General features: G+C 39.6%; 1 protein-coding gene across 1 annotated transcript in view; it reads right to left on the bottom strand.

Annotated features, from left to right (window-relative positions):
- LOC116161051 (LIM/homeobox protein Lhx5) overlaps positions 1-18,356 on the bottom strand; it is a 45,683-nt gene that overhangs the window by 6,394 nt on the left and 20,933 nt on the right. The window contains exons 3-5 of the mRNA XM_031474243.1: positions 17,652-17,875; positions 3,044-3,207; positions 2,736-2,990 (exon numbers count right to left, since the gene is read on the bottom strand). Coding sequence (XP_031330103.1) covers positions 2,736-2,990; positions 3,044-3,207; positions 17,652-17,875 — 643 coding nt within the window. The remainder of the gene's footprint in view (positions 1-2,735; positions 2,991-3,043; positions 3,208-17,651; positions 17,876-18,356) is intronic.

Genomic DNA, 18,356 nt, shown 5'->3' with positions numbered 1-18,356 from the left:
CGATCGACGGGGGACCACACCGTCAGTGGAATTCACAAAGACCCCCTGGCGCACGACGGACATACAAAGACGAGGGTGTGTGTATGTGGATTTATAATGCAAGCGGGGTTGTTTGACCCATTCGTTGCGGTCATATTTTTAAAATATTAATCTCTCTTTCGTTTCGATTTTTTTTTAATTTCTAACGGGTCCGACGTTTCCGCCCCAAACGCAGTGCAAATTTCACGGGGTCCTTTTATCGCCAGCTGCACGGCGTACAACATCGCAGGGGATGGAAAAATGAAACAGTTTCTTTTAAATCGTGCGGTAAATAAAACGTACATACTTTTTGAGTACTTGTGCCAAGAAATGTCATTTGGAGCCCTCAATGCTCAGGGTCTTCAGGAGGTTGTGGTTTAAAGTTCTGCAAGTCTCCTCAAGTTTAGTTTAGATTTTGTCTGCGTTTCAGGATCATCCTCAGTCTCTGAGGACCCAGAGATTCGAAACATTCCGAAACATATTTTAGGGTCTTTCTACAGGGGTTACACATCTTCCATACAGCATTTACAAGTTACTTTTTAGTCCAGGATAAAACTTAAAACTCAGAAGCCTTTAATTTTCAAGGGCAAAAGGGATTTTAAGCCTTATAAGTTATATTTCATGACTCAACACCTTGTACGATATAATCTAAAGAGATAGCATATTAAATTAACTTTTTGAAAATACTGAGAAAATCCAAAATATTTAATCATTCTAAACGATTCAAAAAATATTTTAAAAAACCCAAACATTTGGATTTATTTCCATCTTTTTGAATCTTTTTTTAGTTTTGTATATTTTTTGGAATTACTTATCTTGTTTAAATATTATAAAAAATGTATATCCGTATTATTATTGATTGTGGATTTTTAAAAATGAGTATACGGGTTCAGTTCTTGGAAATCATTTGATAAATGGAACACCCTGTATATTTTAAACTACAGATATCGCTTGGCAAATTCTCTTTTCAAAAATGTAAACTGAAAAAATTCAAAAAGATTCAAAAAGATTGTTAAACATTTTAAAAAACCCGTTGGAAATTATTTTGTCTTTTTGAATCATTTCAACCTTTCTTTTAAACGTTGTTAAATCTTTTTTGAATCACTGGAATCTTGTTGATGAATTGCTCCATTTTAATTAGTGTGTGGCTAATAGTAGACGAATGTATTACACTAATTTTTATTGAAAATGTTAGTTGATAGCGACCAACTAACATTTTCAATAAAAATTAGTGTAATACATTCGTCTACCACTGGAATCTTTTTTAAGTAGTATATAAAAATGTATATCATAAACGTTTCTCGAAATTGATTGTTGAAAAATTTACGCTTTTGAAAATAGGTATTCTGGGTCAGGTAAACAAAGTTCTTGGTCTTGTTACATGGAACATCCTGTATATTTTAACCTAAAAAGATAGTATACTAAATTCTCTTAACAAATATAACACCGAAAGAATCTTTCTGAATCATTTCAACCTTTTTCTTAAATCTTTTTTTAATTTTTTGAGATCACTTGAATGTTTTTTTAATATTATGGAAAAATATATTATGACAGTTTCTTGAATATGATTGTTGAATAATCTGACCTTTTGCAAACGAGTATACGCGGCCAGGTAAAAAAGTTCTTCGACCTCATCTCTATTGTTATATAGAACACCTGCATATTAAATTCTCTTTTCAAAAATATAAGTAAAAAAATTCAAAAAATTTAATATTGGTTGGAAAAATAAATTTAATTTAAAATAAAAATTTTGAATCGTATTCAACTTAATTCGTTTTTGAACATTATGGAAATTGTGTATTATAAAATTCTTAAAAATGATTGTTGAATAATTTGCCGTTTTGAAAATGAGGATATGGGGTCTGGTAGAAAACTTCTTGGACCTAACTCCATTTGTTAAATGGAACACCCTGTCTATTTTAATCTAAAAGAATAGCATATCACATCTTTTTTCCAAATCTTAAAAAATCCCTGTTCGACATTTTTAAAATCTTTTTTGAACTTTTTTAATATCCCTGGTTGTTTTTAAAGAGAGGATTTAATATGCCATATTTTTAGATTAAAATATATAGGGTGTTCCATTTAAAAAATGATGTTAGGTCCGATAACTTCTTTACCTGACCCCGTATACTTATTTTGAAAACGAGAAATTATTCAACAATTTCTATATCACTAGAGAAATATAGGGTCATTCTGAAATTGACATTTTTTTTAAATATCCCCAGTAGCGAGTGAGTATTTACAAATTTTGATTTTACCATTTTAAGTTTAATCTAAAAAGAGCACATGAAGCCTGTTTTAAGACAACATTAACCCTATAAAAGTGTCGAAAATGGGACACCCTGTATTTAGCAATTTCGGTTCACTTAATCGATCTTTGCGCGAACTCAGTTTCTTTAATATGAAATAATTGACTCTATTGGCGCATAATGTGCGCTCCTTTGATCTCTACTATATACGTCGCAAAGAAACTTTTGGTTCTTCGAATTATTCGAATACCGTTACAAGACGAGTAGGCGCCGGGCAAAGTTTTCGAAAATCGCATTAAATCCGGAAAGGCGAAGTCACGTGGAAAAGAATGCGTCCTAAAGTAACGGGCGGTCGACACCCGACGAGATTGTCCCTCGAGATAAAGCCGGATCGGATGACATTTCGCCCAGCTACACGTGTTTACGATATCATTTACAAGAGACGAGCCGCTACTTGTTAGGACCTACCTGTATCACTCGCATCGGCAGGCCCGTCTCCTTCGCGAGCTGCTCCCGTATGTGCCGCGTCGGTTTCGGCGTCTGCGAGAAGGCCGTCTTCAGGATCTCGAGCTGTTTCGCCTTGATCGTCGTTCGCGGACCGCGACGCTTCGAACCGGCGCTGCTGTCGTCCGGACTTTTGTTTTCCGTCTGCGAGTCGCGCGTTTCCGGATCGCCGTCGAGCGACGTCTGGTCCTCGGAGTCGTCCTGACCGGCCTTCGCCTCCTAGATTAGAATTGCGTCAGCGACATCTGGCAAGCGGTCCATGGGAAACTTACCGTTCCTATCGTACTGCTGATGTCCGAGTGCGGCAGGGAGTTGTTGTTCGTCTCCCCCGGAACCGGGGGTAGCGAACCGTGGAGTGAGTGATGCTTTAGGACCGAAGAGGTCGTGCTGTTATCGTCGTCCTCGTCATCCTCAGACGCCGACCCCAATAACGGATCTGTAAATAAGAATGGTCGAGGCGCATCAAAATATTAACATATTTCAGCCGTCGCGGTCGGCGGTCCGAAACTAAACTTTTAACACACTGACACTGACTGCAGAAGAGAGAAGGGTTAAAGGTTACCCGAAGGCGATTTTCACGCGGAGCGCGCGCGCTATACGGCTTATGACCGCATTTTTTCGTAATTGCCAGGGAGAACAAGGAAAAAGGCTTTTCCCGCCGGCTAGATCGATAGAGAAGGGCGAACACACCGAGAAATCCCCGTCCATCAAGTGTCACTTTGACATCTGCCTGACGTGTAGCGCCGGATAAGTTTGTACATGACGTGACTGGGTTTTAGAAATGCTGTCCGTTTCGGAGAGGTTGATGTTTTAACGTTTTAGAATATTGCAAGAATGTCCTTGAATTAGCATTTTTTTTTCTTTACGTTCGTTTAACAGGTTGTAAGAATGTGACCTCAATTTCCCAACCGTTTTCCGCTTCGAAAAATCAATTTCGATTGCGATTCGTCGGAAAGTCAAAAATTGAAAGTCTCGGGTCTCTTGACTTGGCAATTTAAGGTTGAAACGAATGCTTAGTCATGGTTTTAATTGATAAAACTGTTGCAACCCCACGAGCACGGCGTGCAAGAATAAAATACGTTAACGCTCTCGCAATGGTCTAATAGTTTGCAGTTGGCAGAATACTGCACATTCTGAATTTGGTGTCTGAAATGGGAAAAAAACCTTTTTTCTTGCAAAAAAGACCGAGAAAGGCGTTGAAAATCATCTGCTCGGCAAAGAACATTGAAAGCTTAGGAGAGAGTCTTGAGAGACTTCAACAGTCCACAAGGTTTTGGGAAGCTATCCATTTTGCTCTACTCGATTCGCGATTTTTTACACGTTTTTAATAAGGTTTCTTTAGTATTCTCCAAAAACTTAGAGCTCATACAGAGTCTTTTAGCCCTTTTCCAAAACTTCATTTCATTGGACCTTGTCTTGGTGCATTAGAAGACCTTGTATGTCTTTGAAGAGCCTTTCAGCTCATTTTCAAAGACCTTAAAGGGGTGTAGAATACCTCCCAGTCGACGACAGTTTTATTGCTATCCCCAAAAAACCACCATGAGGTTACTGACACTTATAGAGAAAGGGTTATAGAGTTTTTCTTTGTTGGGTGGATTTAAATCTTCGCTATAACCCTCCATAACGCTTTCTCTTTGAGCCTCAATAACCTCATGGTGTATTTTGGGGAGAGCAACAATATTGTCGTCGCCTGGGAGATATTCCATACCCCCTAGACGCCCTGGTGTTTTGCACTACTTCGTAGGTCAACAAAATCTGATTATTCCTTCTCAAAACTTATCATGAGAGTGTTACCGGGGTGGTGTTGACTGTTGACGACAGTTGTATTGCCTCCCAAACAAGCCACCATGAGGTTACTGACATAAAGTAGAGGACAACAAACCTGTCGTTTCCTGGGGGAATCCCTTCCGGTGGTACGTTTTCTGCAGTACTCCTGGTGGTGGTGGTAAAAATTGTGTTAAATTACAAATTGTTTTGTAAAAGAGTAACAGAATTTTGATGTCTAATTGACGGTTGAGGCTGAGAATGAATTGTGCACTTTGGGAGTTTTCAAAATCCCCCCACGGTTTATTACAGCCTTCCAAGGTGGTCCATAATTCATTCACACCCCCAATATTCCTCAATAATTTTAGAATCTTCAACTAACTTGAGCTACAAGCTAATTCATTACCTTAATTTCCGAGTAATTAGTTGAGTACTAATTGAATTGCCTCTAATTAGCACTCAATCTGTAATAATTAAGGGCAATTTAGGCCTTTGCCAGTGGGTCCGAGTTCTATACCCCCAAAATTAGCATTTGGCTTTCTGTTGGAAATAAACGTGTAGAAATCCGAGTTAAAAAAAAGGATAATGCTAAGAAGTAATCGCCTTAAGTCAATCTTTTCCTTTTTTATTCAATCACATAGGTACTCGCGCACACAAACATTTTCATAATCACATCGGCTCCGAAGAAGAACCCCAGCGAGTGTAAACTGCGTAGGCGTGCAGGTGTGAACATCCGACCACGATGTGTATGATCCCATACCAATAAAGAATGGTCCGGGGCTCGCGGGGAATAATATCTTGTTTCGCAGCGGGCCCCTCACTAATTGGGGTTTGTTGCGGCGGACCTCATGGGGGTCACTTCTCGAAGTAATTGGATGTGGAACGTTCCAGTTGACCTTCTTGTTAAGATTATCTCCTCGAGATCTTTATAAAAGAAGAATAATTCGCCGCCCTCCATCGCGTCGATCGATTCGACAAACGTGTCGGGTAAACATCCGAAGGACTTCGCAGTTTTGGGCAAATATTGACAAGGCGCTTTCGCAAAGATGCCCCTTTAAAGTCGCGTCCAATTTCGATCCCCCTTTCCTGTTTGGTAATCGATTACACTTAAGTTGGTAAAAACACTTTATTCGAGTGTTGACACTGGGAATTACAACTCAATTGTCATCTCTACTGTTATTAAATGGGGTGGCCGATCAAGTACCTACCCGCATATAAATTGCAGAAACAATGCCGTAATTTTACTGTAAAAGAAGTGCGGTGGGAAGCGCCAGAACACCTGAGGATACTTTTGGCACTTCGTTTTGGTTTATTGCTTACGTGGGTCGCGCTCGCCCCATTCACGAGAGACTAATTTTATTTTCCTAATATGAATGTGTCCAATTCAATTAGCATAAACCCCGTGATTATCATTATTTTGTGGACGACGTACGATTTTTGTTTTTGTATCATAAATTATTCATATACTTACAGCGATAAATTCGCTCCCTCTCCATCGTTTTAACTTATTACAATGCGTTCTGTCCATAAATCAATATCGCCGGAATGAAATGGGGCTGCGAAACGCGATTTGGGTCAAAACGGCACATTAATCACGGGATCGGGCAACGAAAATAATCCGGCGAAGAACTACCTCCGACGAAACATCTACTTTCTCCACCACCATCCCCACACAACGCGACACCGCGTAGGTTTCTTTAGTATCAGGAGAACAGGAAGAATCTGTAGTCCTGATACAATAATTTCTACAAAAAATTCTTAGGATACTTTTTTGAAAGGTGCAAGCCATCTAATAAAGTGCTCCAAAGTTATTCACGCGCAGTTTTTTATCTCCTGCGCTCCTGATATAACACATTATTGTAAGCATGCCTCAAGTTAGGGACGTATGACGTGAGAAAGTACTTTAGAATCCATTTACTCTTTCACTCACGTGCTCCTGTCATAGTAGAATTCCGAAAGCTATAGAGTACGTGTGTAGCAGTTTTAATCTCATGGTTCGGGCTTTCCTGTTCTCCTAGGTGGTGCAACAGATTGTTGCAAACGCGTCTTAAATTTCAAGGAATACATAACTTAAGAAGTACTTTGGAATTCATTTATGCTGCATTGCGTTATGTGCTCCTGATTTTTGTGGAATATTCTATAATGTTTTGATCCACACAGAGCATCTTCTCTCTTGCGCTCTTGGTATAACAACTGATTCTAAGCACGTTTGAAATCCCAAGGGATGTATGACAGGAGGAAGTACTTTAGAATTTATTTACGTTACCTTGGACTCATGTGTTACTAATATAGTGACAATTGTGGAAGATTCTAAAAATATTAATCCGTACAGTTTCTTTCTGGCCTGTGCTCCTGGTACAACAGATTATTCTAAGCATATCTTTAGTTCCAAGAAATGTATGACGTGAGGAAGTAATTTTGAATCCATTTAGGCTGCGCGGCACTCTTGTGCTCCTGACTACCAGGAGAACATAATCGTGTTCTGTGCACCCAGAGAAATGTTTCAATAATTTATTTTCGTTTAGGTATTTATATCAGAAACGTGTAGATAATCTTGCTAGAAGGTATTTATCCTCTTAATTGATGAAATGTTGTACATTTTCACTGTCTACCAGGAGAACATACTGCCTGAGGAAGTCGTTTTTTGATCAGGGGTTTCTTTTTGGAAATTTTAGATTGTGAATGGAGGGGTATAAACTATAATTGACCCTGAGGGGTTGTAGGGAGTCTCGAAATTTGTAAATATCGCGATGACAATGAACATTCAATTTATATTATACTATAAAATAATGTATTGGTACATAAATTGTAGTAATTTGAATAATTACAGGTAATTAGATGTAATTGCATTGTAATTACAGGTAATTATACAGTAATTCGCCTTAATTGGCCCAACAGTTTTATTCCTACAAATGATTCTGAACACTTTTGGGCACGTAAGACTTTTATAGGGGGTACGTTTCGAGATGACGTACTGTTAAATAATAAAAAAAGAAGGGGAATGCGGCTAAAACGATTATCACGTGAATTTAAACAGTCGTAACTTAAAAACGAATGAAAAAAAAGTAGGTTAAATCATACCATGTAACAATTAACGTCAAAAATAATGTGTTCAAACATGTAAAAAATAGTTCTTATCCTAAAACAACCATTAAATTATCATGATAAAGCTCAGCCGCTCCCACGAAATCCTCCTTCATTAAATATTTATAAGTTTTAAACCGCAGAGGATCATATGAAAAATGGGATTTTCTTTCAAATCACACAGACAATTATTTGCGTTGAAGTTTTCCCAAATTTATAAATTAAATTATAATTCGAACTAGATGCACGAGGTGGTAATTTTATCGTTCGAATTTGCATTTGACAAAAATTCGGTATCGTGACGCGCGCGCGAGTGGATTAATCGTCCCGCGGTGCGCGAGATCGTGATTTTTTCCGATTAAGTTATTACTCGGATTGTGGGATTTGTAATTACTCGGGCCGTAATTGATTTATATAAATTAGTCTCCGAAGGTAAATAATTTAAGTCGTGCCCAACGGAAATTGTGGTGTTCAGATTTATAGGGTGTCGAAGTTGCCCTGCACGTACCGCGCGTTTCGACCTGGGTCCGAAATTGGAATAAATCGCAGGTGTTCGAATGTAATTTAGACGTGAATTGAAGATCTACTTTCATCGAAGCTTCGTTCGGCTGCCTTTGAGGCTCCAATGGTAATTAAAGGTCCCATACTCCAGGTTTCACTCACTTATTTTGAGGAAGAGCTGGTTGTCCGTGGCGTCGATGATTTATTGAAGATTCGAGCACGTCCTCGTAACAAAACGAGCGCAAACCGCGTTTCTAATGGCACAAGTAAACGGCAATAAAATTTACACGTACCTCGTCTCACATAAAAACCGATGACGTAAATGTACTTAATTTAAAGATGCCATAACGGCCTTGACTATAATACACTCAAACCGACGCCATTTTCCCTTCTTTAACCGCGAGGGATAATCCGGAAAATCGACGGAGATCAATAAACGCGTAATATGCATTTTATACGCGCTGTCGCTTTTGGCTCGGTTACAAAGGGCCGGAATCGACCAAGCTGGAAAAACATTGTCCATTGTGCATAACTGCTACCCCGTGCCTACAAATATTATTATAAGGGGGGATTTTTTAACCCCGAGGATATAGCGACGTGATTCTATCGAAAACATTTACCTTTTGAATTTTTACTGATGCGGCGTTTGAAGTCGCCCGCACGGATGGACGGGTTTCGTTTTGAAAAAGTGCTCAAAACCAGGTATTTGTGCAGGGAGATTTTTGACGTTAGCAAAGGAATCGATTGTGTTAAAAGACTATGCATGACGGAGCATCAGATTTCAATTAAACGTGCAGTACGTATACATTTCATGCACGCCATCTGTGATTCTGAAAATGAAGTAACGCATGTCTCGAACTATTATGCTAATGCGGGTCACTCTGTAATTAGCCGCAAGCCTGTTGAGGGCCCAGAACAAGAGAGGGATAATAAATAAATAAATAAATAAATAAATAGCTCAACGCTAATTTTCTATGTTACCGTAAATACAAAAAAGATCGTCAAGTGTACTAAAATGCATTGGTATTGAAGATTTAGATCGTAGCTCAAGTAGGGGGTCCTTAGGGAAGTGTAGGGGTGTCTAAAAGTATCGCCAAGTACATTGAATTGCAATTATATTAAATATTTAGGATTTAGCTCAAGTTATCAGGAGATTTCTGGATTATTGGGGGGGTCCCTAGATGAGTCAAATGACCCTGGAGGGCCTGATCTGTCAAAGATTTAGATTTTATCTCAAGTTATCAGGAGATTTCAAAATTGTTTGTCAGTGCCAACAAATTTGACATACCTACTCCTAGGTTTGTTTGTGCCGAACTCGCCCTCGGTTCGCTCGGCACTACTTTCAAGACTCACTTTTACGTGGAAATTTAATCACTGGTCTATTTTCATACCGAATCACCCGAACGTATGTTATGAAACAAGTGCCGAGCAAGCCGAAGGCGAGTTCGGCACAAACCTAGGCAGAGTAAGGTTTAATGCGTTAAGTTTAATAATAATAATAATAGTAATGTATAACTGATCTATAGCAATGCCTAGCGATTCAGAACAATTTCGAGACAAGTTGACTTACCTATTCAAACCTTACTTTGCCTAGGTTTGTGCTGAACTCGCCTTCGGCTCGCTCAGCACTGATTTCAAAGCTATCACTCTTCGTTATCTTGTTTTCTATCGGGCCGAAGCTTTATAACCAATGCCGAGCGAGCCGTAGGCGAGTTCGGCACAAATCTAGGCAGAGTAAAGGTTTGATGGGGTAAGTCAAACCTCTACTCGTCCTAGGTTTGTGCCGAACGGCCTTCGGCTCGCTCGGCAAGCTATCAAAACTATCCATTTTACGTGGAAATTTCATCACAGATCAATTTTAACACCGAATCAGCCGAACGTATGTTTTAAAACAAGTGCCGAGCGAGCCGAAGGCGAGTTCGGCACAAACCTAAGCAGAGTAAGGTTTAATGCGTTAAGTTTAATAATAACAATAATAATAATAGTAATTTATAACTGATCTATAGCAATGCCTAGCGATTCAGAACAATTTCGAGACAAGTTGACTTACCCATTCAAACCTTACTTTGCCTAGGTTTGTGCTGAACTCGCCTTCGGCTCGCTCGGCACTGATTTCAAAGCTATCACTCTTCGTTATCTTATTTTCGATCGGGCCGAAGCTTTATAACCAGTGCCGAGTGAACCGAAGGCGAGTTCGGCACAAACCTAGGCAGAGTAAAGGGTTGATGGGGTAAGTCAAACCTCTACTCGTCCTAGGTTTGCGCCGAACGGCCTTCGGCTCGCTCGGCAAGCTTTCAAAACTATCAATTTTACGTACAAATTTCGTCACAGATCAATTTTGCAAATTGCTATTATTACTATTATTAATATACTTAACGCATCAGACCTTTACTCTGCCTAAGTTTGTGTCGAAAGCCCGGTCCGATCGAAGGAAGGGCGCTAGCTTTGAAATCAGTGCCGAGCGAGCCGAAGACGGGTTTGGCACAAACCTATGCAGAGTAATAGTTTGAGGGTGTAAGTCAATTGATTTTAAAACTATCACTTTTTTGGAAGTTTGATAACAGATCTGTATTATTGCGCAGGGTAATATTGGCACAAGTTTATTTGCCCCATCAGACCTTTACTCTGTCTGGTTTTGTGCCGAACTCGCCTTCGATTTCAAGATTCATTCTTCCGTGAAAGTTTAGCCACAAGATCTTATTTTCGATCGGACCGAAGCTTTATAACCTAGGCAGAGGAAAGGTTTGATGAGGTAAGTCAGCCCTCTTCTCTTCCGGGTTTTAAAGATTTTAATTTTACGTGCTCCCGGTTCGATCGACATTAAAATACGCCTGCGATTAAAATTCCACCTAAAAGTGATGAGTTCGGCAGAAACCTAGGCAGAGTAAACGTCTCTCGCGTTACATCAATTGCTTCACTTTTTTGGAGGTTTAATAACAGATCAGTCGATCCTATGTAAAACTGATAGTCTTGGAACAAGTGACGAACTAACCAAAGGGAAGTTCAGCACAAACTTAGGCAGAGTAAAGGTTTGATGGGGTAAGTCAGATCACTACTCCGCCTAGGTTTGTGCCGAACGGCCTTCGGCTCGCTCGGCAATGTTTTCAAAACTACCACTTTTACGTGGAATTTTAATCACAGGTCTATTTTAATACCGAATCAGCCGACCGTATGCTTTGAAACCTGTGCCGAGCGAGCCGAAGGCACAAACCTAAGCAGAGTAAAGCTCTGATGCGTTAAGTTTAATAATAATAGTAATTTATAACCAATTTGCAGTAATGCCTAACGATCTAGTGTAATTTCGCGACAAGTTGACTTACCCAATCAGACTTTTACTCTGCCTAGGCTTTGTACCGAACTCGCCTTCGGCTCGCTCGGCACTGATTTTAAAGCTATCACTCTTACCTGAAAATTTAATCACATGCCTATCTTATTTTCGATCAGGTCGAAGCTTTATAACCAGTTTTGAGCTAGCCGAAGGCGAGTTCGACACAAACCTAGGCAGAGTAAAGATCTGATGGAGAAAGTTTAATAACAGATCTGTATTGTTGCCTAGCAATCCAAGGGCAATATCAGGACAAGTTGACTGACCCCATCAGACCTTTACTCTGCCTAGGTTAGTGTCGAACTCGTGTTTGCCTTCGGCTTCAATGGCATTAAAGATTTAGACATGATTTTAGAAAAAATGAGGGGTTGCTAGGGGCGTAGATGAATTAGAAATGATCTTGGAGGACTATAATTGATTTAAAAAATGATAACGCCCCTTAAAGAATCCCCATGTTCACCATCATGCAGTATAGTATCAGAGATTCATGTTATAGCTCAAGTTTTTAGGAGACTTCAGGATGAATAAGGGTCCCTAGGCGTTTACTTAGATGCAATATAAATATTTAGGCTGTAGCTGAAATTATTATGAGTGATAGTGGTTTCAATTGACTTTAGAAAATCATAGTGGACCTTAAAAGATTGCCAAGTGCTCCTAAAATGCATTGGTAATCAAGGTTTAGATTTAACTCACGTTTTTAGGAGATATCAGACTGCATGAGGGGTGCCCAGGGGCGTGGCAAATGATGCTGAAGGGCTTTAATCGACTTTAAAAGACCATAACGTACCGAAAATATCACCAAGTGCACCGAAATTAAATAGTATCAGATATTTAAGGTATAGCTGAAGTTTTTAGGAGATTTCAGGATACATTTTGGGTACCTAGGGAGGTGTATGATCTTGGAGGGCCTTAACTGACGTTAAAAAATGATAATGCGTCAATTTCACTATAATGCAATAGTATCGGCAATGTGCGTTAGAGCTTTAAGAAATATACATGGTCCCTTGGGCTTTAATTGACCTTAAAAATCATAACGCACCTTAAAAGGTTACCAAGTGCGCTGAAATGCAAATGTATTAAGGAATTGGAGGAATAGGAGATCTCATATTAAATTGGGGATTTCTAGGGGTATGGATGGATAGAATATGATCCAGAAGGTCCTTATTTGATTTTAAAAATTCATAACGGATCGTAAAAGGTAGCCAAGTGCTCCCAAAATGCAGTAGTAGTAAATATTAAGTTTGTAAGTTGGGGCCCGTGCCTTAGAAGATCGCCAAAGGGACTAAAATGCAATACTATGAACGATCTAGGTTGTAACTTACGTTATCAGAATCAATTAGGATCCCTAGGGGAGTGGATGAAAGCCAATCGATTTTGGAGAACCTTAATTTAAAAAATCGCAACGTGCTTTAAAAAGATCACCAAGTGCATTGACATACGATAGTAGTAAATATTTAGGTTGTAGCTGAAGTCATCAGGAAGTTTCAGGTCAAATAGTGGTTCCTAGGGGTGCTGATGAGTGGCAAACGATCATGATGGGCATTAATTAACTTTAAAACGTGCATAACAGGACTTAAAGGGAATGCAATGCAATGGCATTAAAAATTTAGACCGGAATTCAAGTTTTTAGTAAGCATCAGGATAAATGAGGGGTCCCTAGGGATATAGATGTATGGACTATGATCCAGAAGATCCTTAATCGACTTTAAAAGTTTACAACTTGTTTAAATTAGTCGTCAAGTGAATTGAAATGCAATTGTATCAAATATTCAGATTGTAGCTCAAGCTATCAGAAGATTTCAAATTAATTGAAAGGCCCCTAGAGCTATTAATGAATGCCAGATCAACCTGGAAGACTTTACTTTGCTTTAAGAAATTACAGCGTGCCTTTAAAGTTCACCTAGTGTCGAAATAGCACTGAAAAAAAAAGTTTCCAGTTTTTAAGGAGATTTCTGGATCATTTAGGGATTTCTAGTGGAGTGAATTAGCGATAAATGATGCGGGAGGGCCTTAATTGACTTTAAAAAATCATAACGTGCCACGAAGTGCACTGAAATTGCAATTGTATGCGTTGTACCTCAAAATTTTAGGAGATTTCGGGATAAATCAGAGGCCCCTAGGGGCGTGGATGAATAACAACTGGTACTTGAGGGCTTTAATTAACTTTAAAAAATCATAACGTGCCGTAAAAGATCGCGAAGTGCTCCTAGTAATCAAGATTAATAATTTAAAATAAATGGGTGGTACAAATGATGCTATATAGGGTGTTAAATAATCTTCAAGTCCACTGAAATGTCAATTGTAACAAGGATTTAGGTTGTATAGCTCAAGCAAGTTTCAAGTCAACTATAAAAATAAACTGTTTCAAACTAATATAAACAACGAGCGACAAACAGACGGACGGAAAGTCCAAATGACCAAAAATTTAGGTAATCTGTTAGTCCCTTGATCATTGTCTACTGAAAACAGAATTGGAAAACTCGAAACCGTTCGCGAGTGATCATGTGCACAGACGGACGAACGGAACGTCTTTAAGGCTTTTTAAAATGGGTATAGAATACCCCTCCCCGACCAGCAATAGGTACCTACTCCTCAGTGGTACCCTCGGCAAAGGGAGACTTGATAATTCTTTCTCCTATCAACCTCATGTTAGCTTTTGAGAAAAGGCAATTCATGTCATACCCCCCAGACCCCCAGTAGACACTACGTTCTCCCACAAGAGCGCTCAGACTCTGATAATTAGTTTTTAGAAAAGGACAGACGATTCTTTCTGTACTGTGTAGTGTGTTAATACTAAATGTTTTTGAAGAAGAACGTAGCACAAGGAGTGGGGAGGTCTGGAGGATATGGAATGCCCCCTAGCGATATTCCCCAGTAGTACCATCAACAAGGGAAGACTCGATAATTCGCTCTCTATTGCTCCTAGTAACCTCATGTTAGCTTTTAAGAAAGGGCAATTAATTTCATACCCCGCAGAGCCCCCGATAGATACGCTCAGACTCTGATAGGTAATTAGTTTTTAGAAAAGGACAGACGAATCTTTTTATCCTGTGGAATGTGGGAACACTAAATGTTTTTGGGGAAGAACGTAGTTCTAGGGGATCACTGGGGGCAGCCAGCAATACTCTCCAGTAGTAGGTACCCTTAGCAAATTCGATAATTCGCTCTCTATTTCTCCTAGCAACCTCATGTTAGCTTTTGAGAAAGGGCAATTAATTTCATACCCCCCAAACCCCCTGGTAGATACTACGTCTCCCACAAGAGCGCTCAGTTTTTAGAAAAGGACAGACGAATTTTTCTAACCTGAACAGTATGGTAACACTAAATGTTTTTGGGTAGAACGTTGGAGCGGAGGATTTGGGGGTTGTGGAATGCCACTCAGCAATTCTCTTCAGAGTACCCTCAACAAAGGAAGACTCGATAATTCTTTCTCTATTTGTTCTAGCAACCCCATGTTAGTTTTGCAGAAAAAGCAATCAAATCTTTGTATGCTGGGGGGGTATTATACCCCCCAGACTCCACGGTATAGGTACTAGGTTTTTCCACAAGAGCACTCAGACTCTCGTAATCAGTTTTTAGAAAGTTACATGCGAATATTTCTTTCCTACTGAGTATGTTAGATTGCTGGCTCTAAATGTTTTTGAAGAATAACGTAGTACCCAGGGGCGGACTGACCCGGGGAGGGGGGGGGGCGATTGCCACCTGGCCTGTAGATCATAATGGCCCGTTGGAAATTTATAAGTACGAGTATGTGCTGCATTTAGTTTCTTGCACTATTAATAAATTATTAACACGTTTCTCTAATTGGGGTTGACGTTAGGTTGTTAAAATATTCTGTTTTAATTGAAGTGTTTTACAAGGAATGTATCATTTTTTGTCGTAGCATGAAAGTGCTGAAATACAATGATAGGCGACGCACCTCGTGTGGATTGTACGAGTATATTTTGTTACTTTTAATTATCAGCTGCAATTTAAAAAAAAACTATGGTAAGTGATTAACTTTTGAACTAGTAGCCCAATCTTGGAACTGTTTGAAATTATGGATTCTACAGGCCATATTCTATAAGAAAATTTTTTTTCCGGGTCGATCTGAGACAATTTTTTCTTCGGGGCTCAAAAAAAGGCAGTTATTACCTTCCTTTTTTACCAAAAATCGACTGCACCAAAATTTCTCGGGAAAACACTTTTTCTTATTAATTTTGGTGCGTAGAATCCAATACAATTCGTACTTTTTCGATCAGACTTCTCAATCAAAAGTTATAGACTAGAAACCAATTTCGAAAGAAAATTCAAAGGGCTGTAACTTTTGATCTAGTAGCCCAACCTTGGAACTGTTTGAAATTATGGATTCTACAGGCCACATTCTATAAGAAAATTTTTTTCCGGGTCGATCTGAGACAATTTTTTTGTCGGGGCTCAAAAAAAGGCAGTGTATAACCTTCCTTTTTTACCAAAAATCGACTACACCAAAATTTCTCGGGAAAACACTTTTTCTTATTAATTTGTGTGCGTAGAATCCAAATCAATTCGTACTTTTTCGATCAGACTTCTCAATCAAAAGTTATAGACTAGAAACCAATTTCGAAATAAAATTCAAAGGGCTGTAACCTTTGAACTAGTAGCCCAACCTTGGAACTGTTTGAGATTATGGATTCTACAAGCCACATTCTATAAGAAAATTTTTTTTCCAGGTCGATTTGAGGAAATTTTTTTTTCGGGGCTCAAAAAATGGCAGTGTATAGTACCGAGGGGTCTGGGGAGTATACCCTCCACCGATACCTCTCAGTAGTACCGTTGAGTGAAGGCTCGATAATTCGCTATTTCTCCTAGAAACCTCATGTTAGCTTTTGAGAAAAGGTAATCAGATCTTGCTCTTTTGGGTGAAACACAATTAGGGCATTGTGCGGGGGTGCACCACTTTGCGTTTCCAATTTTTTTGCGTACTGTATATCGTATTCGTACTAAAAATGCTACTCAATGTACAGATGTGTACTGTTTTTACAGGCCGTATGAAAAATAAATTGGATGATGATTTCTTTGAAACGAAACGTTTTATTTAAAATCTTTCAATGGTGTCTTGTAGAGTTCAAAAATGAAAATAAGAAAGTGCTTTTTAGTTTTCTATTATTAGATGCAAAAAAAAGATTTAGGATCTCAATATAACTTACCACCTTTTGAATTCAGGACTAATTCGTACCCACGAGGAAATTGTTACCTAGGTATACCTAAACAAATTATTTTTTAAGAATTCTGAATTTCAGGATAAATGAGGGGTCGCTAGGTGTATGAATGATCCTAGGAGGTTTTACTTTACGTTAAAAATCACAATGTGCCTTAAAAGATCGCCAAGTGCACTGAAAAGCGCCTATTTCATTTTATCCCCAAATAAGAGAATGCAATTCTTCAAATTTCGATCTCTTGGTTATAATCTCTCGACTTTTAACGGGTACAGGGGAAGGAATGTAGAAATGGGAATATTTCCATATCTAAATTCGCTGAGTGGAATTTATGCCGAATTCGCCTTTCTCGATTTTCGAGCTGATCGAATTCGCCGATTGGATGAGTTGTTCGAATTCCTCGACCGAAATACCTATCGTAAATCCTAATTGCCGTTTGGTCTAAGTAACTTTCGAGCACATCGGCAAAGGTCGAAAGGGTTGCGGATTATGTACCCTCAGGTGGCACTCGAGAGTTTCGTTAACCAAATCGAACTCATATTCAAGTTTTTCGAGTTCGTTATTCGTTTGGCGCAATGGCGCTACCTACCCGACGCGCGAGCATTGTCTGACGTGGGGAAAAAGGGTAAAAACTCAAAACAAAGGGCGCTGATGCACAAACGAGGCGCTCAGCATGCATTCGACAGATGATATGTTGTCTCAAGCCCGAGGCTTTTGTCGAAAGCTCCCGCTTTGTTTGCCTAGTGAAATTGAAACGAGATGCGATTTGGATCATATGCTTTAACGTTCTACGGGGGGATTTTATCCGCGTTTCTCGCCCTCGTTTTTTTTCGCGATTTGAATGCGTTTTCGCCGCGCCGGATTGCGCCGTCGTCAGCGGTGACTCCACCTTTAGCGCCGCGACCCAATCGAACGCGCCGAGATCCCCTCGCTTTTGATCCCCCCCTCTCTCCTTATTTTATTAACGAATATAATAATTTCGAGTTCTTCCCGTCTGACCTACATAAAATCGTCACAATATCGACTTACCGTGATGCGATCCGGGCATTGCGTTTTTGTTCCCCGACAAATAGTCCTCTTTGCATATAAAGTTATTGTCGTCTAGGACGTAGAGCTCCTCGCCGGTCGACAGCTTCTTCCGGCAGACTATGCAGGTGAAACAGTTGATGTGGAACACTTTGTCTCTCGCCTTCCTCACCAGGTCAGTTGGCAATATTCCCTGACCGCAGCCGCCGCATTTCGTACCGTATCTCCTGGAAGAAAAAAACAGAAAAAAATCATTGCACCGGTCGAGGTCACCGAATGTCTAATTCGTCATGGCGAAGGTGCTCGGTTACAATTTACGACCGCGCACTCGTTATAACAACCATATCGACACCACTGGTATTAAATCCTCCCCCCGTTTAAAATTAGATAAGGTTTTAAATGGTGGTCCCAGTCGACTTTGATGTGGCCTGCTCACGGAGATAAGTGCACTTTCATTTATTTATGGTAATTGCGAGGGTGCACCCCCTTTTAACTTCCTCTTTTTTCTCGCGTGGGAGACGCTCTTCTTATCGTTCGAATTTATGAGAAGTGTCGATTAGTAACGCCACCCGCGATTCGATTCCCTTAATCAAAATATTGCCTAATCTACTTTTTTTTATCGGGCGACGTTAATGAGATCGGGAGCCGAAACTAATTTTCTATGCGACTGATGCAATTGTAGATTGTAATTGAAATTTGAAGTTTTCG

This window comes from Photinus pyralis, unplaced genomic scaffold (genome assembly GCF_008802855.1).
Source record: "Photinus pyralis isolate 1611_PpyrPB1 unplaced genomic scaffold, Ppyr1.3 Ppyr1.4_LG10, whole genome shotgun sequence".
Lineage (NCBI taxonomy): Eukaryota > Metazoa > Arthropoda > Insecta > Coleoptera > Lampyridae > Photinus > Photinus pyralis.
The sequence above is the reverse complement of the archived record's forward strand: the minus strand, read 5'-3'. Positions and strand labels throughout refer to the sequence as shown.